This window comes from Mytilus edulis, chromosome 2 (assembly GCF_963676685.1).
Source record: "Mytilus edulis chromosome 2, xbMytEdul2.2, whole genome shotgun sequence".
NCBI classification, from domain to species: domain Eukaryota; kingdom Metazoa; phylum Mollusca; class Bivalvia; order Mytilida; family Mytilidae; genus Mytilus; species Mytilus edulis.
The window spans coordinates 90,828,691-90,853,335 of NC_092345.1; the positions used below are offsets into that span (position 1 = coordinate 90,828,691).

Consider the following 24,645-nt stretch of genomic DNA (forward strand, 5'->3'; position numbering starts at 1 on the left):
TACAAAGAAAGCTTTTAATGAATGAACTGTAATGGATGAATGAATAAAACTCAATAAAAAAACAACCTTTCATACATGTTCACTACATGACAGATAACTAAAAATGTATAGCTGGATTCAGGGAGTGCAATCATAAATGTTATACCTGTATCTTAACTGATTCGAGTATTGTAGTAAATATTATATTATAAATTGTTTCATTCCTTTTTCAATCAAAATTTGCAATAAGAAACAATTTCAGTATTCCAATTTAAAAATATGGCTGTCAATATGCCAAATTACAATTTTTTTATGGAGAAATGTTAAGATTTCGTTTGCATGATAAAAGCAAAGCTAAATGCTTATATAATTATGAATAGTCTGCAATTTGATAAAAAGCCAATACACAGTTACATAATAAAATTGTTTGAATACTTTCAAAGTATAAGGCTCCCTCTTTACTGTATCAAGCTATACTTGTACCAACAAACTAAACAATCTAATTACAAAGTTTCAACAATTATATAATTTTCTTCAAGAAGAGTTAAATCTTATAAAAAGGAATGATTGCAAAGTATAATTTATATAAGATCTAAAATAGATTATAAAATAAAGATTCTTAAATCAAACATATTATGCTGGTTAAAAATACATATTGCCAAATTCATCTTTTTTTCCCCAATCTTAAATCTATCTTTCCTCATTAAAAAAAACATTTTTCTATGACAGATGAATACCATACCAGCACCAGACAAAAAGAAAAAGGAAAATCTATAAAAAAAAAAAACATCTTTTAACTATTTTAACATCTCAAACTGTATCAATATCTATTTCAATATTTGAAGCTCTATAAATAGCTATTACAACCTTTCAAGTACAATTGTTGAAAGTAATGCTGCTTATTAAATATTAAAAAACAAAAAACACTCCCCCAGTAAACATTTTCAAGCTTATAACAAATAAAGTAACAGGTATTCCAAATTTACATTTTTTCACTGATTAATGTTAATTAAAGAAGTTTTTCTCAAAATTTTGAAAAAGATCATCTTTTACTTGGCAAATTATCTGATGCAATGCCGATTTCAATTCTCCTGTTTGCCAAAGTGGATAATGGCAGTACTGAGTAGTAGGTGGCTCTTGTCACAAGAAGATGCATACTAGATACCTTTGAATCTGTAAACCTGATTTATCCCCCTGTTATATGTCATTCAAGGCAAATAAAATTGTTTAAGAGTGCTTTTTTAGTGTATGTCTTTGTGTAATTAACATTAATCAGTTTTATTCAACAAATGTCTTATAAAGACTAATAACATTTATGCCCAAATGTTGACAACACCTTTTGACAGTCAAATAAAGTCAGAAAATAACTATGTTTAATGTGGACAGAATTAAAATTCATAAGTATTTATCAGACCCATATTTTTAACAACTAATCCAAACAAAAGTAAATTTGATATAATTACAAAGGATTTGTTTTCTTTTAATAAAGGCAATTCATAAACCACATCCAAAGGTACACTGAACATGAATGGATAAATGGCACAAATCATAGACTACACAACAGTTTAATACACTATAAAGTAAATTACTATGTGAATACACAAATTACATAACTGTACAAATAACCAAAAAAAATTGTATAAATAGACATTTAATTGTAGATACAAAGGAATTTGTAAGTATTCTGATTAAAGATTATAATAATGGTATAATTTTTTTTTTTACATTTATTTTCAGTAAATGAAAATTATTAACAACATCAGTGAAATGAAAAACATCTCAGAACCGATAAATCTTCAGCAAATAATTACAATTTTTACAGACTATATTTTTAGATGGAATTATCTCCCTTTGGACATTTTGTATCTGAACATAACCACAAATAACTGACTATAAAACATACAAGTACACATAGGTTATTTACATGGGATTTCTTCTTACAAATAGTTGCCTAATTGAAATGAAAAATCTATATCTAATTTGATTTACAGAAGCAGACCACCAGCGTCATATGTTATTTTTTCTTACAAAATCTACCTGGATTCTTTAATTATTTCTGATTATTGACTACAAACTGTAATTATCTAGTAACACTTCTACAGCATGTAAATTTCTGTGTTTAATCAAGTTATGGGCATCACTGTGTAATATGAAGCTTTTATATTTAGTGTAATCTGTTTTAAAATTGGACATTAAAAAATATTCGAAGTAAACCAGTTATATACTATTTTCCAGATTTTTGATCACGGTTTTTATTCATTGAAAAGTTTGAAACATGAATGAATTATGCATGTTACATGGTCATGCCACAATCTAATCAAATAGAAATAATTCAGGTAGATTCTGCAAAGCCAAACCTGTAATTTTATTTTTCTCCAAAACTGCAAAAGCTAAGGTAAATTAAAACACCACGATTCAAAAAGGCACACACTGATTATATAATACTTTTTTTATATTCAACATTTTCATCACAATAATCATATGTAATATATGCATTTTTCTGATAAAATGTACATCTTCTCTGACATTCATATTTGAAACAATGAGGTTAAGAGTACACACATTTATATAGAATAAAGCCATCCATTTAAAACTGATATGCATCAACATTTATAATATGATTGACTACATTCAGATTACTAACAGTATCTTTGATCAACTGCTCACTGAAAAACTGGTGGCCATTTCAATTACCTGCATCTTTATAAATAACGTACATAAATGCATTTAAATTCATAACTGCACTTTTAGAGATATCTGTCAAAAGCTTTTAAGCCAATAAAAGGCAAGTTTTCTTTAATACCTATTTTTTTTAAATACCAACCAATCATCAAATACACCAGCAGGATGTATGTATGAGGTGAAACAAAGCAATATATCAATACTTGCAGTATAAAAAAGCCTCCCTAATATAAAAACAAAATGAATAAAATCTATAATGAAATGATAGGAATGTATGACATATGAGGCAATATAATATAACTAGTTAAAATGAGAAATCAGAATATTTACTTGCAAGAAAGTGGGATTTTTTTTAATTTTATTCCTATTATTATAACATTTACAGGTATTTTTTGGCCTAACAAACATATTTTCTAATTTTAAATGTTATGCTGAAAGTTCGAATTCAAACACAATTTAGTTCATTTCCAAATTTAACAATATCAATTCTACATGTATTTTGAAGTCAGATTATTTCACTTCTTTTCTTGGCTGCCAAATCTAATAGACTAACAGTGAAAATATTGTCTGGATAAAAATATTGCATACATACATATATATATATATATATTGAAACATTATGCACCAATAAAAACGAGCTAAAATTATAGAAACCGGTTGTTTTATCTAATTCTCACTGTAAATAATAATCTCTATGTTGAAAATTATAACATCCTAAATGATAATAAAATGTTTAATTGCACAGATTATGATGGTAACATGATCTCATATTGGCACATTTTATTTGTGTGGGAATTCTCATTATTGTAATGTATTTTCTTTGGATACCTGTTGTTATATACACAAATACAAAGCTTTTATTCACAACCAAAAGAAAGTCCAAATATTTCAATGCAAATATATACAAACTGGCAAAAATGTACACATATGATATAACACAGAAATATTTAGTCAATCAATTGTAGCACTCAATGTAAGACTATTTTTTTACAGACTCAGAATAAAAAGTCCAAACAACAGTAGGCTACACAAGTTTGCCAATGGCAGGGACCAATACAATTTATACACACTGTTTTCTACCAAATTATTTGTAGGACTACCCTAGTGTTCACATTGACTAACAGAGTATTACTGTTTTTAGTCCATCTTTCTTTATCAACACTGTCATAATTTGTTCTTCTAGCACTCCTCTTTCACAACCATTAAATCAACAGGCAAACTTGGCTGAATAGTCCCATCAGATCTCTCTCTTCTTCAATTTATTATAGGTTTACTTGTTTATGAATATTTTTATTTTAGATTTGCTGTGTAGTTTCACAGATGATATAGTTAAGCAATAGTAAAAACAAAATACAATTCCAACGTTAGCTCTCAGTTCCTTAATAATTGCCCCTTTACTGTGAAGACTTAAAACTTTTATTCCACCCTAATCTCTGATATATATGTTTCTACAGGTAACTCATAAACAAGTAAACATTTCCTAATAGATATATGTCCTACAACAATATGGCTGCCAGGAGAGATGAACACATCAAGAAGAAGACATTCTGTAGACTAGCTGCTCCACTGTGATCTGTAAAATAGACAATTATATAAATTCATAAATATTACCAAATTATGTCCAGGGTAGTACATAGATAAATTGTGGTCATCTCTTTGAGCATGCAAAACTGACCACTAACAGTTTTTACATTGATATCTATAAATCTATTTCTTTAAATCATCACAAATAGTAATCAGAGAAAATAAAACTCAAGTTTGTTATTCAATATCTGTAAGCATTACCCGTTGCCTGTATTGTTCACAAAAAATGTTTAGTGAATATTCAATCATGTACAACTATGTCTCCAGCTCAGGCCATAACATCTATTATTTTTGAACAGTTAAGGGATGATATCACGTGAGGGTACCCAAATTGCACCTATTTTGACAGTTTTTTAACCTTCGTTTATGCATGCTTCAGACAAAAATTTTCATTATGTTATTATTTTGTAGATGTATCATTATTTACTATATTAAAGGTTTCACAAATTTTATGATGAATCCATATGGATTCTAGAAAAATTGGTCTGAACTCACCTCCAAACCATCTTTGATTCCGTAATGAGGAGTACCCAAATTGCATCCATGCTTAAATTAGCATTGTCAAATGTCGAATAACAGAGCTTTTGTTTAATTTCTTCAAATATTTTGAACAATTGAATATTAGTACTAGTCCATGCTAACTATTCATTTTTTAAGAAATGGATACTTGTAACATATTGTATTTGTTAATTTAAAAAAGATGACGTTTTGATGACGTCGCATGGCGATGTTTCCGTAGATTTTGCTTTTTCAGTAAACACTACATCTGTTGATAAATACTGTGAAAGTTTTGTGTATATCTAAATATGTTTACTTATGTTGAAAGACGTGCATACTATCAAATCATAAAAATACAAATTGTTTAATATTTACGCTGTTATTTTTGCTAAATAGGTGTAACTTGGGTACTCCGTGCAATTTGGGTACCCTTACGTTAGTCATTGTATACTTTTTATAAGTCACCTATCTTTCTAGGTTAAATTTTGATAGACACAAATCATGCTGTTTATAAAATGAAAGCCTTTTTGTATAATTTTGATAAAACTTACAAACAACTAAAATATTCAAAAAATGATACTAGTTTTAGAGAAAAACATGCAACCATGTTTTTGTTTACAGCTCTTTTCAAAACTATTCTCCTAAATTACAAGTAATCAGAAAACTTATCACTGCTGCTGAACTCTGTGTTTACTTATAATTATGCAATGATTTTTAAATTTAAATTTATTGGAGAATAAATGAAGATTCATGCAGACCTGTCAATCTACCTGAAGATGAGGTAATCTGGGAGCATACAGTAGCATAACCAACATAAATGGTGAAATAAATCTTTTTTTCATAACTAGTTTAAAAATGAAAAAAATGTAGCATTTAATTTGTGCAGCGATTCAAGGAGTAAACCTGGCAGAGAGGTCACTTAATTTATGAATGAGTACTCATACAAAGGCAAACATTTTCAGTCATGCAGTAAAGGGCCAGGTACAAGGAACATATCCTGTTTTTTTGTTCTGTGTGTAATAGTGCACCATTAATCAAAACAAGACTGTTCACAAGAAACTGTTTGCCCAATTTAACAAAAAGCAAAGCTATCAAAAAGCCAGAATCATTGCAGTAATATAAAATTAAATCTTACGGAGTAATTCACATTTATACTAAAACTAAAATTAGAGACAATTTTCTTCTTATTGTTTTGGTTTTTAATATATAATAATTGATCTGACAAGGATGAATCTTTCTTTTTTTGGTCCTAAAACTAATGTGTCTTTGGCAGATTTTTACAGATATATTGTGTAACTCTAAGGGAAGACGTTGAAAATGTGACTATTTACGAAATTGGCAAGATGACATCATCATTTTTAAAAATCTAAAACGGCAGACAGTTGTCAAAGTAGACAATGTTTAATTCAACTATATGCGAACAGTTTGTTGATTAGACTTAGAAATTGGCATATTTGAATTTATATTAAAGGACAAATATAATTCTATTACCATTGATGTTTTCATGATAAGGTAATATGGACATTGTACAAATTAACAAAGTACTACAAATTTTGCCACATTTTGATCACTGTAGTAGTGTTTAACATTTCTTTAGCTCAAATGTTTAAAAAATGCTTAATTTTATTAAAAGTACTGAATATAAATACCAGGGGATTTTTGCATCCATTAAATTTAAGATTGAAACATTGGAATAAAAGCATAAACATTAACATGAAGATTCCATAGAACAATAAAACTAGGCAATGCAAAACTGTCAAATAACTATCAAACATAACACAATTGTTTTCAACCTTTAGTAGTGCCTTTCTTTGCTTGTTGGTTTGTAGACATAGTAGAGATCTCTTTTATTTCACCTAATACAGGCAAATATATTTCAATCAAATAAAAAAAACAAATGTGTTTAAATGAAAGATCTGCATATATCATTTTAATAGCATCACTGTGTTTCACTTTATTTGACAGAGGATAAAAAAAAAAATTGATAAGATAAAGCGTAATGCAACATAGATCAATATTTAACAAGAATGTGTTCATAGTACATGGATGCCCCACTTCCACTAACATTTTCTATGTTCATTGGAATATAATTGGTATAAAAACTCTTATTAAAATTAGAATGACCATATCATAGGGAACATGTGTACTAAGTTTCAAGTTGTTCAGACTTCAACTTCATCAAAAACTATTTTGACCAAAAACTTTAACCTAAAGCGGAACATGCGGACGAACAGACACAGACAGGAAAACATAATGCACCTCTTCTTTCGTAGGTGGGGCATAAAAATAAGTGAGTATTAATGAAAGGGGCTGAGTGAATTTTACTGTCCTGTTTTAAAATAAATAAATCAAAGAAAATCTATTTCATACAATATAAAATTAAGAATGAAAATGGGGAATGTGTCAAATAGACAACAACCCAACAATAGAGCAGACAACAACCAAAGGCCACCAATGGGTATTCAATGCAGCGAGAAACTCCTTCAGCTGGCCCCTAAACAAATATGTATATTAGTTCAGTGATATTGGACGTCATACTAAACTCTGAATTACATGTTTAACTGCACTAACTCATCTCATAAATGTGAAATGTTTTTAAGTTGTGCTCAAATTTAATACATCAATTAACAGTGGATAGAGGGGTGGGGTGAAAGGGGACCATGAGCTGAAGTGAAATCAACCTAAAAGCAGAGGGAGTCGAGTTAGTTGATGAGAAATAAATGGCACGACATATGTTCCACCTCTGACAGATGACCTCTTGATACTTTAGCCTTACCTTGATTTAATATTGCTTGTTTGCGTGTTGTAGTCGAATGTTTGTTAACATAGACCACAAAATAATCAGTTTTAAAGTTAGCCTCTGTAACTGCATCAATCCTTAAAGTGGTGGAAACTACACCCTTTACTTGGTTCTGCAAAAATAAATGTGAATTGTTAGAAGTCAAGATTTCCTACCCTATGTAACAGAATATCTCTTCTACAGCAATATATATCCTTTGTCTATTTTGTAAGAGCAATGTCCTGAATATGCATGAAATAATTGCCTTTTTTTAAATAGAAAATTTAAGAATGATTTGGGGTAAAGTATAAACTATGTATTTTTCTCTGCAAAGACTTTATACAACTCCATGTACATGATGTTTGATTGTAAAAAGTATTGTTAAAATCGTGAATTATTTCCTTTTGACAACTAATGACTGGAATCTATTCCTTGGTCGGGTTTTTTAAAGATATTTGAGAATTAAATCCCTTTGATGAAGATAATATTGGTGTGCATATATATATCAAAAAGTAAAATCAGAAAAATACTGAGGAAAATTTGAAACAGAAAGTCCCTAATCAAATGGCAAAATTAAAAGTTCAAAAACATCAAACGAATGGACAACAAATGCCATATTCCTGACTTGGGACAGGCATTTTCTTATGTAGAAAAAGGTGGATTTAACCTGGTTTTATAGTTAACTAAGCCTCTCACTTGTATGACGGTCATATAAAAGTCAATATTAAGCAACTATTTTTTTTAAAATGTCATTTTTCATAGTAAACATATCTATACTGTCATTTATGTAAAACATACCAAACAAAATACTCTGAGGCCATTCTGGTTATAATCGACTTCATACCGGTCTCCATTTTCACCATTCTCCCAGAAGATGTTTTTACTTGTACAAGTTATACCTGGTACTTTGATCGTACAAGTCAGCTCCACAAATTTGTTTCCTTTCATAGCAGTGATGTTGTTGCATGATATTTCAGGTGGAACTGAAAAAAAAATTAATGAATTTATAAATTATACAACATGGAATATCGTCATGATTGTCTTTCAAAAATATAATCAGAATCTGCAAACTCATTCATGAAAAATTTCCACTGTGATTAAGATAAATAAATACATTTTTCCATTTTCTTTAGGATTGATATGTTAAATTTGTTTTAAAATTTAGTTATCAATGCACAACAGAGATTTAATTGTTCTTGCTTAACTGTGTTCATCTGGTCAAAGTTCGGTCAAAGTTCCATAACTCCTGTATAAATGGTTTAACATAACTGCTAACAGAGTCCTATTGAGAATGAAAGTTTTCTGTCAAGCAATCCTTTTATATAGCTGACTATGCAGTATGGGCTTTGCTCATTGTTGAAGACGTACGATGACCCCATTGACAATCATACCACATCTTATATTTTTATAATTATTTATTTATATTAAAGATATTTTTAATATTACCATAAATATATATTGCAAGGACACCTGGAGTCATATACAGTATAGTGAGATTTTCAATCTAATAAAATTGCAGTTAAAATACAGCAAAGGTCTAGCTAAGATTGTGATACTTACTACTGAAAACTTCAAGTTTATAGGAGATTTCTGTTTTCATAGTATCATCATCGCGAACCTTGGCAACACATTTAAGTATTTTATTGTTATCTGCTGGTTTGAGCATGATGGTAACGGACTTCTCTACATTAAACACTGGTGGTGGTTGGGTCCTGCTAGTATCTGGTACCTCTACCTGAGGATCGCCCATCTCCTCTGTATTACCAAGGTAAATCTTTATAACGGCTGCTGGGTTAGAACCTTCTGTTCTACAGATAGGTTTATAAGTTCCTTCCTCTAATCTGATTGACAAGGCTGGTTCACCTGCTACAGTCTGTTTTTGGTCTCCTATTTCAAATTCTGTTTTTTTTATCGTTTCTGTAACAAATATAAATCAATGTATTTTAACAAAGCTGGTTTATTCCCAAAATTGCCCTCATTAAAACAATGTAGCCATTAAAACTGTTATACTATTGAAGGTTTCTGATAAACAAATCAATAAAAGAACAGCATTAATATGTGGAGTTCTGAATGATATAAACCTGTTTAACCAATCATATCAACAAGGAAGGAAGGGTTGGTGTTATTCATCAGTGGGAAATACTAGGTGTATATTAGGACAAGTTCATGTTAATGACATATGCATATGACTATGTAACATACAGAGCTGAAATTCTTTAATTGCTATTTCACAAGGTAACATTCAGAACCACCAACACCATTTTTTGTTCTTACTCCTAAATACCTCATTTTTAACAGAAACACAGCAAATAAAGATGTTAAAAAACATAAACTAAGAGAGTGCATTCCTGGGATATTATTAGAAAGGTATTGCATATTTATTTGTTTCGCAAGGTATGGATAGGACAAGAAATTATTTATTTTGCTCTCATTTTACAAGGAAGATCACTTAGATATATTCATAGGAAATGCAGTTTTAAACTCAATTAACAAGAATGTGTCCAAAGTACACGAATGCCCCACTCGCACTATCATTTTCCATGTTCAATGGACTGTGAAATTGGATAAAAAATATAATTAGGCATTAAAATTAGAAAGATAATATCATAGGGAACATGTGTACTAAGTTTCAAGTTGATTGGACTTCAACTTCATCAAAAACTACCTTGACCAAAAACTTTAACCTGAAACATGAACTTTCATTTTCTATGTTCAGTGGACCGTGAAATTGGGGTCAAAAGTTTAATTTGGCTTTAAAATTAGAAAGATCATATCATAAGGAACATGTGTACTAAGTTTCAAGTTGATTGGACTTCAACTTCATCAAAAACTACCTTGACCAAAAACTTTAACCTGAAGTGGGACAGACGGACGGACGAAGGGACAGACGGACGCACAGACCAGAAAACATAATGCCCCTCTACTATCGTAGGTGGGGCATAAAAATATATACTTAAAAGATAGTAGCCAATAAACCGTTAGAAAATACAAGACCTACCAATTATTCTTATATGATTTGCATATTAGGGAATACGTTGATATGATTGGTCAAGAGAACTTCCGGTATTTGATTTTGACGTTGGTTATTTTTCGAAAGACGACACTGACCGAACTTCTTTTCGTTACCAATGTAAACAAGATGACAGTGATAAAAAAACACAAACATTACAAAATTTAACATCTATAATCATTAAATAAATTAATACACAAAAATCTTTGTTTGAATGATAATAAGAGTTTTTGCAGTTTACTTTTTATCAGATAGCAAATTTCATTGAGTACATATTTTTGTGTTAACCAACAAATATATTCATGCACCAGGCCTATTCAATGACATAAATATACAATTTACGTGTGATAGAGGTAACGAGTGTGGAAAAATATATTCCCCAACTCAAATTTTAAAGAATTATAAGGATTATTTAAAATGCCCTTTTAAAGAAATGTTTTTGGTGTCTAAACTGGACCAAGTCACTCACAAACGTATCATAAAAGTCCTTCAGACTTTTATTTGTTTGCGAGTGAATTGGTCGAGTTTATACACCAAAATTTTTTTTTAAAAAGAGCATTTAATCCTATAATAAATGCAGAAAATTCAGACCAATTTACAATTAGTTGACTGCAGCATCAAAACTAGATTCAAATACCTCACAAAATGTACTTAAGGATGAACTTAGGTGATCTAAGGTAAAATTAAATAAATCAAGATTTCAAAATTGATACATATGTACATTAAGCTGGAAGAGAATTAGTTAAGGATGAAAATAAGCTAAAAATTGATAGGTCATAGAGCTCCTTTTTGAGATATTGGATTTATAAAATATGGCACGAAAAGGCTGACTCAAACTTTTACTTTATATTTGCATTGGTATTATTTGGGTCTCAAATCAAAATAAAAAAATAATCTGCATAAATTTTGTCAAATGACCTTTTATGAGCTATTCAGTCTTATGTTAAATGATAAATAGGTGTTATGGGGCAAAATATTGTACCTTGTATAGTATGGAAAAACACTAAGGAGTCCCAAAATTGACATTTATTCCAAAACCTCACACAAGTACATCCTTAAAACTATAATTGATTAAAATATGTTATTTCATTGAACCACTATATACATGTTACTTAACTGGTTATGGTGTTAATCTTGACTTCTAAACAAGTCAAGTTAAAAAAACATCACAATAGAACATAAAATTAAAGACCATCATCTTCTTCCAACCCACCCCTCAGGCATGTTAGGCGAAGTAAGTTTGCAATTCCATGTATGGTATTTTCATTTAGCATTTGGAATTCATTTTCCTAAATAAATTTATATCTTTTCTAATCATTTGAGAATGACTCATGTAGTCCGTTGTATAGGTCTTCTTTTCCAATGTGTTGTCCTAGTTGTTGGTAAAATTAACTGTCAACTTACGTATTACATGAACATTTACTGCCTTCTCTGCTAAGACTGTGTTACTCTTGTTATACAGAACACATGCAAAGTGTCCATCATAATCTTCTTTAATTCCTGTAAATAGGGAAAATAATCAAATTTAAATTGTTTTAAGCCAATGGCAATAATCATGATAATATATATAAAAATAATAAAATTTGGATCAATTTAAGCCAATGAGATGATACAGCAGTGTTCTCCCCAGAAATTTTGGATAGCATCACATTTGGCATAAAAAAAAAAATGTATCATACAGGACAAATAATGGAAAGACGAAAACATATCAGAAAACATGCTCCAAAGAATAATTATCTGATGCCTAGGTCACACATTCACGGATTTGAGGCCGGATTAGCTACGGATACTATCCGGCACCATTCGTGGCAATCTGTATTAGTCTGTAGATATCCTTATTGTTGTCGTAGTCATACGTAGTAGTACTCGTATATCCTTGACAATTTTTGAACATGCGCCAAATTTGACCACAAATCAAACGACCGTAGTAAATCCTTATTAAACCGTATAAGACAGTACTTATCCGTTAAAGTCCCTGGCAGAACCGAATTAATCCGTGCTTATTCGTAGGCCCAAATGATTGCTACGGCTAGTTTTGGAGAACTACATACTATTATGGTTACACCACATATTGGTAAGGATACAATAAGATTTGTTACAAATGTGCCAAGTAATGGCACATTTTTATTACGTTGTAATAGGGATAGCTAGATATCAGCCAGGGTTCTAAGAGTCTATTACGGTTTACTATGTTACAACACCACAAAAAATGGAATACCATTGATTCTTTTATTTTTATTGATACAAATTTTCGTGGATTGCGGAAACCTCGAATTTTTGTAGATACTTGATTTCAAGGTTCTGCCAAAGTGTGGATACAACTTTATGGAAATTTGTTTTTCGTTGAACATTAAAATTCATTGTTCACCTGTACCCACGAAACCCACGAATATTGGTTTTAACGAATAATAATGAATCCACAGCATTATGTCTATAACGACCACAGACTGACATAAGGCTAGCTTCTGTATAAATACTTCATACCTATAGGGCCCTATAGCTACTTATTCTGTGTCTTGAAGTTGAGGTATACATAATGATTATCCAACATGAATAATCAACAACTGCTGCTTGCAAATAATTGGCTGGAATTTGATATTGATATAGCAGAAAATGATGGTGCAGTTTGAGATACATGATGACAGACATAGAGGTGACAGGAGGCAGAGTAAAATGTAGTCCTAAATATGTTTCAAAAACTGCTACATGTCACGAATAACACCACACAGTACAGACAGACAGATAAATGATTTATTAAACAAGATCGAAAATAATCTCAATTAACTGCCATATAGAAATGATGAATAACAAGTAAATTATAGAAATTTAACGGTTCGTACTATTCTGTTTCAGACCGTTCTCATTCGTACTAACCCTTACTTATACAGTAGTAAACCGTTGATTATCTGCAGTTAGCCAGTACAGACTTCACGACACGTGTCGTTGCGTACTAAACTGGGTCATTTTCGTATCTTACCGTGTCTTACTGAAAGAACCTGTATCACTCATGTGGCAAAAAGGAACCCTGTCCTTTATTATCTGTGGTAGTAACGTCAAAACCAATATAATACCATTGTGCATCCGTATAGGATCTGTATCAGACTACGGAAACTCTATTTACGGGATCATCGGTGAGATTTACTCACTAGCGGATCTGGGGAGATGATCCGTGAATGTGCGACCTAGGCATAAGACATTTGAATCTTACCAAGAAAACATAACGCTGAATTAGCCTGACTAATAAACCGCGAAAATGAGGTCAGATAAACACTACTAAATGGACATATACATCTTACAATTAATCCATCAACGAAAAAAAATAGTTAAACTATTGCTTAGAGTATATGAGAAACAGTGTCCTTAACCCCTGCGAAATGTGACCATGGTTGACCCTGGTTGACCATGGTGAAACATGGACAACTATGGTTGACCATGGTCAAAGCATGGTTGACAATGGTTATCCATGCTTTTGACTATGGTTCGACCATTGTCAACCATGCTCAACCATGGTCATTATACTGACCATGCTTTCCAAAGATCAACCATGGTCAAAAGCAGCAAAAGCGTGGTTAACCATGGTTAATATCCATGATTTTGACCAGGGTATATATTAATTTTTTATAATGACCGAAAAAAAAAGTTGATCTATTGCTTAGAGTATAGGAGAAACGGTGTCCTTACCTTGAAAACTAAATGTTGATTAATGACTTGTGGTTTGCATATTTTCAAAATAAAAAGAGAATACTGTCATTTCTCATGATTGAATTAAGTGACGGATCTTTGGATGATACAAACAAAATCTACGACTAACCTTGCTTAAAGCTTAAAGTAAAAGACATGGCACTATCTGTAGTATCTAGCTGTACATTATATTCATCTGCAAGTCCTGCCTCTACATTGGCTAGCACTGATATAACAACTTTAGAACCATCTCGTCCTCTTTTCTCCCATTTCAAGGGATTTCCTATCAGAAAGTTAGCATTCTTATTCACAGTACATTTATACTGAGGTGAAGCACCAACTAAAACGAATTCCTCTTGTTTATCTAGAGTTAACATCTCACTGCCATTTGACACTGAAATGAAAATAAATTAGACATTATGAACTATCTACTGTAAGTACATAACATAAGAATATTTAGAAATAATTCGACAATTCTGACAATAATTATTGACAACATATCCAATTTCCATATATTTTGGTGATATATTGTATACATTTTATGGATATCTAGAACACTGAATGGCTTGTTTTTATTCTCTCAAACTCAACAATACAAAGATATGGAGCCTACATGTATATTACTAAATACACTTGATGGATGTTGTTTTTTTATATACAGCATTTGTACAGTTAGATCATTTTTACATCAACTCAAAAATACTTTTTAAAGTTTGAACCACATGAATGTAGTTTACTTTATATACTTTTTGTAGAACTTTGATGAAATGTAGAACTAAACTTAAAGACAATTATAAACGAGGACAAACTAACAAAAGGAGTAGAAATTGGTCCATTCCTCCACTTTTTTTTCAGGCAGAAGATATATAACAATGCTTCATATTTCATTTATATATGAGTCGACACAAAAAAGGTTTCTTATATTTGATTAATCCAACACCCCTTTTTAAGGTTCATCATAACCTTTTGGCTAAAATGGCCGTATTTACACCCCAAATGTTACTCTGAGTACAGACTAACCTATACACCTGCAACAGTTTTAAGGGATGGCAGGAACTAGATACCGGTATATAAATTTTAAATGCATTTTATGTTTCAGAAAATTATAAACTTTTCTAGATTTTGCTATCCATTTTTTTCCGTTCCTGCAGAAGGTGCAAAAATTAACTAAGTAGTGAAAACGATTGAGAAGCTCCCCTCATATAATCAATGTTGCGAGTAGTATTGATTTATATGGACAATAGATGGACAATAGACACCTGTAAACAATAGGTAATTTAACAGGTTTAAACTGTGTAACTGAGTGGACCGTATCAAATGAAACTCGGGTGTTTGTTTATTTTGCTATCTTCTGCAGACTGGAAAAAAATGAACATCAAAATCCAGGTACAGTAAGTTTTTAATTTTCTGAAACAAAGACTTCATATAACTTTTATATATCTAGTTCCTGCCATGCCTTAAAACTTTCCTGGATGTACCAGTTTGTCTGTACTCATAGTAATTTTGGAGGTGTAAACACGGCCATATTTTTCAATTCCTTATGATGAACCTTAAACATTGTTAAAGTTAATATCAAATCATTTACATAAGTCAAAAAGTTTTAAGAAAAATAATTGAGTTATCTCCCATTGTATAACTATTTTATGTTTAAAGAAATGAGTAAATATCAGCATTATTAAAATTGAAAAAAAAATCACTTTTGAAAAAGACATCAAATAACAGTACATTGCTTAGAAAAGCGGTAGTTAAGTCAATTTAGATACTTTGAAAAAAAAAATATTTGGTAAGTTTTACCATCCTCTTTAAACACCTGAGAACATATTGAACTGCTGAATTAGAAATCCATATTGGTCTATTTTATTTTTCATTTTATTTTTAAAGCAGCATCGAAATTGAGTACAATGTATTATTTTCCATTCAATGTTTAAGGAAGGACATGCTCCTGAAATTGTTTAGAGATGCCAGCCTTTTCTGCTGCACCTGTATCCCCACCAAAATGTTATTACTACAAATGTTTGTAAGAATCAAAACCCTGTGACCAAAACCATTTATAATTGTACCAATCCCAGTATATTGACCTATTGGGAACTTGCATCCTATTATCTTAGATGATTCATATCAAATCATATAGGCTTAAATGCGTCAGTAAAAAAGTATAAATATAATATCCATTACACAATCTCAGGTGTACTCAGGTAAATATAGGTACCCTCAGGTTACCTGCCATTCATTATTATTTAATGTATAAACATGATCATGAATGAATTTGTAATCAGTAAACAAGGTCAATTGTCTGCATAAAATACTATACTATGTACAGGCTGATTGTTTGCTTACTGAAGAAACTATTGAATATTGAAGGTAAAGCAAGGTAAATCCCAGATTATGTGCCTATTGAAAAACTATTGAATATTGAAGGAAAAGCCAGGTAAATCCAAGATTATATGCCTATCGAAAAACTATTGAACATTCAGAAAAAGCCAGGTTAATCAAACAAAGCTTTCCCAGGACTTGATATTCACAAGACTGTATTAAGATGTATTCTTCCTATTACATGTACTCAAAATAACTTTTAACTTAGTTGGTATCTTTAAAATAACATAATAAAGAGGATGTATTCTTTCAGAATAAGTCATAAAAAAGAAATCTTGTTTCAACATCACTGCATGATAGACTTGTGAGTGGCTGTACCATTTTTGCTGATACTAAAAAAATACTGAAAAGAGTAAATCTAAAGAGTGACTTGGTTTGTGATAAAGACATGCATCAATTTGTGACCAGTATTCCATCCTCAATTCAGGTTTTATCAATTTCAGGTCTGACCAACAAATCTGAAAATAACTTACACAATACAACTCATCATAATATGAGAACATATTTTATTTGATTGATTTAAAAAGATCATATTGAAGACAATTAGGAATATCAATGAGTCAATTTAGTCTGTGCGTCCTTCAACAATGAGAAAAATCCCAAGACCCTGTATGATAAAGAGCGAAAATTTAGCATCTTGAATTTAGTGATTTATTATGGCAACAATCATAACCATGGTTGTTCTGGCTGTACTAAAGCATGGTATAATTTAGTTGGTTCTAAATCAACTTATAATTGCGCGAATTTGCCTACTATTTTTCAGGTGTCAAATTATAAACAAGACTGACAGCTTGGGTGACTTATTCAATTAATTCTCAGTAACCATATAATGTTGTTTTTTTATTATGTGGCAAAAAGAAACCTAATACTGTATCTTTGTCTATGCAGTTTAAATGTAAAAATATGATATGTGCAATAAATCATCTGTTTATTTTTACTAGTACACAAGATGCATCCCACATATAATTCTGTTTCCTGCTAACTTCACTTTCTATGCCAGGTACATTAAATTGTTATTTGTATGGAGAGTTGTCTCATTGGCACTCACACCACATCTTCCTATATCCAGTGTATATACATTATATACCAAGAATGTAGTATCAGCCTCTTTATGAATAGTGTCAATTTTTTTTTACCCTGTCAAGGCCAAACAAAAAAGTATGTGTGATTACTGTACCCTCTCCTACCCTTAGGTTTTTTAGAAGATTTTTTATTACCAGTAAGCACTGTTAAATATCCATTGTTTCTCCCATAGACTTGATGTAAAAAATAATTTAAAATCATTTTAAAAATCCCTCCCTCCCTTCATTTTTTAAGCATGTAATATTTAACAAATACATTTTTGTTTGGCCCCAGAATGAAGCGTTGTTTCAAAAGATAAATATTTAAAATTCCCTTCTAACAATTAATATTATATACCAATACAATTCATACAATGATAATTTTAAGATCATATGAAAAGGTTACCTGTGACAATGCATCGAAGGTACCCCAACTAATTTTTCTGTGACTTTATAATCATGAATCAAGGTTATTGGAAGGTTAAGGTCATAATGTGATAAACTATAACAAAAAGATATACTCAGATACCTGAAAGTGCAAAATTGACCCTAAGCTCCAAAAAATGTGTATTAAAAAGTACATGTCAGGTTCACCAGACCATTGGACCAGTCCTCGCCTTTCATATATATGATTATATATGATACCTTAATACCAAAAAAAAATGTTTTAGGTAACAACATTCCCTTACTAAATAATTGACATGCTGGATTGTTGGATTTCAATGATATCAAGACAATTTTCTGTCTATTCCTGCTGGATTCTGACAATTCCTAATCTCATGTGATGTATTGTTTTAATTATCAGGACTTGGTGTGTCTATTTTTGAATACAAGGACCAGAGTTTTACTTCAATTAGAGGGAGGCAGATCAATAGTCTGATGACTGTTGTGTTACCACCAAAGTCAGTAGAAAAGAATGTAGCTGGGATCATTAAATTTAATTGTCTTCTATGTGTTTCATTATTATTGAAATGCCCTATGTGGACCCTATAATGCTGAATAAAGATATTTGATTGATTTTATTATGCAATAAATGGACAACCTGGTGTGAGAGATGTGTGAGAGATGTGTGTCAGTGTTTATGTTCTCATCTTACATTGCTTAATCATAAACATAATAAAAATACCTCCAAAGGACCAATGATGGAAAGTATTTTAATTCATTCATTCAGCTTCATATATACAAAGCTGTCATGTTTAATTTTACAACCTTGTTTAATTTACCTCACAAAATGACAATGTACAACATTTCTACACAATGTCAAAACAAAACTTTCATTATCAGCTATTGTCATTGAGCCTATAACAATGTCTTTTAACAACACCAGCAGGTGCTAGGAACCTACAAAACCTTATGGTTATTCAGTGATTTAACTATCAATCAATAATCTTTGATTTATTACATAATAAAAGTTGATAAAACAAACTTAATTCATTAATCCAGGTATAAATATAACAAGCATTGATCTGTTACTATTGTGGGCTGTCACCAGCTGTTACCTTCAATGGTGAACAGCATTCTAAGAACTTGATCAAATGTAGATAACAATCTAAAAAATGATTTATTCAACTAATATATTCAGGGTGGGCTAACTATTTTTATTTTTTTTTATTTTTACATTGCTTATGATTTTGTAACTGAAAATAGACTGCATTTTAAAGATATTGTGCATGTGCATTGGAGGTTTCATTAATTATACAATTTTATCAAAGCTCACTGCTGGTCTACTGGAATTTATACTTGAAAGTTTCCTCATTGGACTTGCGTCTGAAACCCACACAGGAGATACATGTATGAACAAACACTGGAAACATATTAGTTTTGATAAAATTATATTTTACTTTATAAAGTATCAAAAGTATTGGTTTCCTGAATTCAAAAAGAATTCACCACAGATTCTTTTCAATCCTAAAGAGTCAAATTAGAGTGTTGTCCAGACAGAATCTGGCTGACTCTAAACCTTGGCGGAAACATAATAAAATTGTGTGTCAGTGAATCATAAAATTCCTATACACAATATATGATTAGTTTGTCAATATCAGACCTTGACAGTTATAGTACACATCTGCAAAAACTTACATAAAAAACATGCTTCATTAAATATTTATCTTATATCACTATAAAATAAGTATGTTGTTAATGTGACAAGAACAACACAATAAAATAGATTAAATCTACATTATGATATCATCTGTTTATTAATTGATTAAATTGACCTTAATAATGAGACTGAACAAACTATAGTTCTAAATATTTTCACACAAATGTCTCCAGTCCAATGTAACACTCATTCCATATACTGTACATTGCCGAGGCAGATAATTAGGGGGCAGGGGCCCCACGGCCCCTCTTTAGTGGGAAAATACGGTTTATTATATATAGGGAATCACAGGAGAGGGGACATTGCATTGTACATATGGGCTGTGCCATGTTAGCTTTGATTAGGTACCAAAGTAATAACAGTATGTCTGTACAGAACCATACAAGAAACTTCTCAATATTTTCTGGTAAAAATCGGTCTTACATCTAAAATTACTTCAACATACTTGTAACTTTATTGGTTTATTTATTATCCAATAATATTATACATGTATATTTAAATGCCGCAGCAGACTCCCCTTTAAATGTGATTTTGAAGGAATGTTATTTTTATAATTTTTAGATTGCTTAGTTGATACATGCATATCCTCATTAAAATGTTGTTTTGCTTCTTTTTTGGGGGTGCTTGCATTATGCTACATCTTCATTTAATCAAATATTAAGTAAAAGTCAAGTGCCCATTGACATGTAAGTACAGCTACTCATTAAAATTAAGTGTTCAGAAAAGTGATTGTCAATTCAACTTTAACCTCATCAGATAAGCAATCAAATCAGATACAATCGTATGACTTTCTGATATAAAAAGTACATTCACACATTTCTTACATCTATATCTGACAAGACTAACAAATGGTATTTCTGTGATTTAATGACAAGGACAATCCAGAGTATGTCCATATTGTATGCAGGTGTGAGATAACCTGCCCTTGAAACATACTATACAACAGCCTTGTAACATATGACACACTATAAATCTCTTAGCTAATGATGAAGAATTAATCATCAGCTTATCTGTATGCTCTATCAGGAATATTTGTCTTTTCACAAGATAAACATCAAGAATATATATATGCATTTATGGTTATAGCAACTATATACATGTACATGTGGTGGTACACATATTACATTAATGCATCATTGAAATTTTTGTAAATCCAAGTCAACATACCGATATTATGATATAAAAGGAGGGTCACAGAAAAAGTCCACAAAAAAGATTGTTTTTTCTAAATTTAAAAACTGGCAAAAAAGTCCAACAGAAAAAAAACTTAATTTACAAATTTAAAAACCCTAGTCTGAATGAGCCTAAGATCACATCTACATTTGCTTTCAATGACTGAATTGCTTGATCCGTCCGTTCCAAAAAATATACTGGGTACATTTTGTAATAGATTTTTTTTAGGTTTTTTTGCTTAAATCTATTCACTTTTAGAATAAAGATCAAAAGAATTCTTAGGTTGTACACTTCATCTTCGATGTCTTCTATCCTTTGAAGAAACATGGTAAAACTTTACAATTTTTAATGTGAATCAGGCACTTAATTATAATCTGACTGTGGATCAACTATATTTAATTATAGCCAATTTATCCAATGGAATTGTACAGATACCAAATATTTAACTTTCTCCTCCTTGATCTACATTAGTATATGATCTACTTAATCAATAGTAATATGTAATATTAATTCACTGGGAGTTTTTTTACATTAGTGGTTTTATCACTGCTGGAATTAATAGGACCCATCAGGACTGTAACAAGTCCTAATGACTGCAACAGGCAACTCTGACATCCTATACTGATAATACACATTTCCTCTGCTATGTTAAATATTATTTATTTATATTATTTCCTCTGTAAATGTCATTTTGTTTCTCTGGATAGTTTATATAATTTTCATAATTCATTTGTATATACACATGTTCCACTTTCCCTAAAATATTATTAAGCATACCTTTTTATAAGCTTAGTACTGGGTAGTGTAAGTTACCGATGACGATTAAAAACATTTCACAGTCTATGAATTTCAAACAATTTTCTTAAACTTCTTTATATAACAGAAGAATTTAATGATTCAAAGACTGGTAAGAAGCATTCCAATACTCCGGTTATAGTTTGATGATTTTACTGCTTGATTGACATGTTTTAAATGTCCTTATACAGTTGTAAAATAATTTCCATTTTTTAATGCATATTCATAAAATAAATTACTGGTATATTTGTACTACAGTAATGCATATAGTTTGTTTCTATGTAAATAGTTTTAATTAGGTCCCTTCTGCCCAGATTTTATTGCAAGTTCTTTATAAGTTTACTGTTTTTCATTAAAATCCAGTCAAAATTTGTTCAGAATTTATTACTCACAAGGTATACAGAGCACAACATTTCTTCACAAAATGTAATGATACCACAATAATGGCTAAGTCAGAAAAATTTTCCCTCTTGACATTCAGTTAAGTAAAAACAGACTCCACTCACTTGAGCAGCTTTAGTTAAATTTTTCAGACTTTTACTGGAAATCTGGAAGCCCAGGATATATACATGTAATTTTTAAAGAAGTCTAGTTTGGAACTGTTTCAGGGATCATTTCTATTAAAAGTAGGCAAATTCAGTTATCACTAGAAATCTCATTCAAGACATTTGATGAGAAATAGTCACCTAGTATTACTAGAAGGACTATATTCATTTACTAGATATGTAGAAACGTAAGGTTAATGCTCTGAAAAGTAAGAGGTGCCCTATTAATCCAAGGGTGGTTGGTGCTGAAAAGGTGGACACAGCAGTTAACCCTTTAACAACTTGGGTTGATCCCTGCCTAAGGCATCTTTTATTCTCATTGAACAAAGAAATAAATGTAAGACCTAACAATAAGTTTAATACTTTACTTAACAACTTTGAATGACATTAGTACTACAAGATTATATTCTAAACAATTAATGGCCTTATTATGGTATAAATATGTATGTTTAAATTTAAAATAGGATTATTTCTAATTTTAAACAAACAGATATTTTAACACTGCTACACTGGTATTCATAAATATTAAGGACTTACAACTAACTACAAGTTCTGGTAATGTGATTAGTAATTGATTTAATAAAGTCTAGCTCAGGTTAATACTACATTGTAAGTCTAGCCTTAGCATGTTTCTTTTAAAAGGAATTAAACTTTCAAGATTGCTGAAGATGTAACCAAAGTGAATTTGGATTACAATGGTTTTAATATTTCTACAGAATTATGCATACTATTTTCTTCAAAAAACATGTATTACTCTAAATTATTTACTAAGGCATTCTAAAGCTAACTGAATGGTTCATCGTTAAGGATCCAATAAAAATATTTGAAAATCATACAAAATTTGCAAAAATTTACAAATTGGCAAATGACATGCAATTTTTCATATAAAAAAAGGTTCATAGTAATTGTTGAGTACAAATGAATATGTGCATTTCAAAATATATTAGGCCTATTGCACATGATACATGTTGAGTTTGCACGTTTACATGTAGTATTATAAATGTGTCATCTGGATGTATATCAACATCTGTCACCAATCGTTACAGCCAAGAAAATACAAATAGTTTCATAAATTATGTATGTCTTCTACATGGCTATTTGTACATTTGTACTGTATATGTATAGCAATGATCATAGATCATCGGACTACAATATGTAATAAAATTCAACCTGTACAAAGATTTGTGACCTAAGTTTGTGACTTCTATTAACCTTTCATGACCTTTCCCACTTTAGTTTTATTGTTTCGTTTATAATATAAAATACAGGGTAATTTTAAATGTACCTGGTTTAAGCTTTGCAATTTGCATCTTTTTACAGTTCAAACAAGAAGACTCAATCAACATGAGAAAAAGATGGCTTAGTTTTCAATAGAAAATGTATTTATTGTCATGATTGTATAGAATTCTACAGAATTTTCAAACAAAAAATGCATCAAGAATAAAAACTCCTTCAAATATATACTAAAGAGAAATAAATGGAGAACGTGTCTTTATCTATTCCTATGGGACACAGATGATGCCACTGCTTGCATATAATGTTAAAAAGGAACATAACCTAAGAGAACTGTATTAAGAGTGACACCACCCAACATCAAATTTGATCTGAGTTTTGTGGTAACAAACATTGTGTGAGTTTCATGACATTTGGTTGAGGCAAATTAAAGTTAGAGTTTGGAAACTAATTATTAGAGACATAGACAGATGAACCTAAATGTACATGTATGGACAGACGGACAAGGGTTAACCTGAATGTCCCTGAGCATAAAAATGTCGGATATTAAAAGAGAAAGAAAATGTGCATAAGCTATGGATCTATAATTATGTATCAGATCTTAAGATACATCGTCACACATTTTCAAACACGATGCTTCAACAAGTACCAGTACAAAATTAAAATTAAAGAAAGAATTAAATTTGTAACTGAAATACAATCATTTCTCTAATTGTCCCAAATTTTATCTCTGACATGTAAGCCTTATAGATCAACAGATGAAATTTTAGACTTTGTTTGGTGCAAAGTAAGAAGATTCATAACCTACTGATATTTCCCTTTATTTACAGCTTCAGGTAACTGCATTTAAATCTTGTAAACAATATTTTAACTAAACAAAGAGTAAAGATTAATGGCATCATAGAGCACAACATAATGTAGCTTAACAATTAATATTTGCATGACAAAAACACTTTACAAAAAGATGACACAAAAAGATGATCACTCTATTGTCCACTGATCCAAATATGAGGTCTATTTTAAACATTCCTTGAATTCATGGAATTGTTTTAATTTAACAGTAAATAAATGACCTAACATATGTCTATCTTTTTGAATTCCTGAACAAAACTTTAAACACTTTGTTTAACTTGAAGTATACTCACTGACTT

General features: G+C 30.5%; 1 protein-coding gene across 2 annotated transcripts in view; it reads right to left on the minus strand.

Annotated features, from left to right (window-relative positions):
- Window positions 1–24,645, minus strand: part of LOC139513392 (uncharacterized) — a 30,253-nt gene continuing 5,608 nt past the window's right edge. The window contains exons 2-8 of one of the 2 annotated variants that reach the window (XM_071301816.1): window positions 14,344–14,607; window positions 11,937–12,032; window positions 9,083–9,439; window positions 8,321–8,505; window positions 7,520–7,655; window positions 6,537–6,599; window positions 1–4,234 (exon numbers count right to left, since the gene is read on the minus strand). In XM_071301816.1, coding sequence (XP_071157917.1) covers window positions 4,158–4,234; window positions 6,537–6,599; window positions 7,520–7,655; window positions 8,321–8,505; window positions 9,083–9,439; window positions 11,937–12,032; window positions 14,344–14,607 — 1,178 coding nt within the window. In that variant the 3' untranslated portion in view covers window positions 1–4,157. The remainder of the gene's footprint in view (window positions 4,235–6,536; window positions 6,600–7,519; window positions 7,656–8,320; window positions 8,506–9,082; window positions 9,440–11,936; window positions 12,033–14,343; window positions 14,608–24,645) is intronic. The other variant, XM_071301817.1, reaches the window with a different exon arrangement.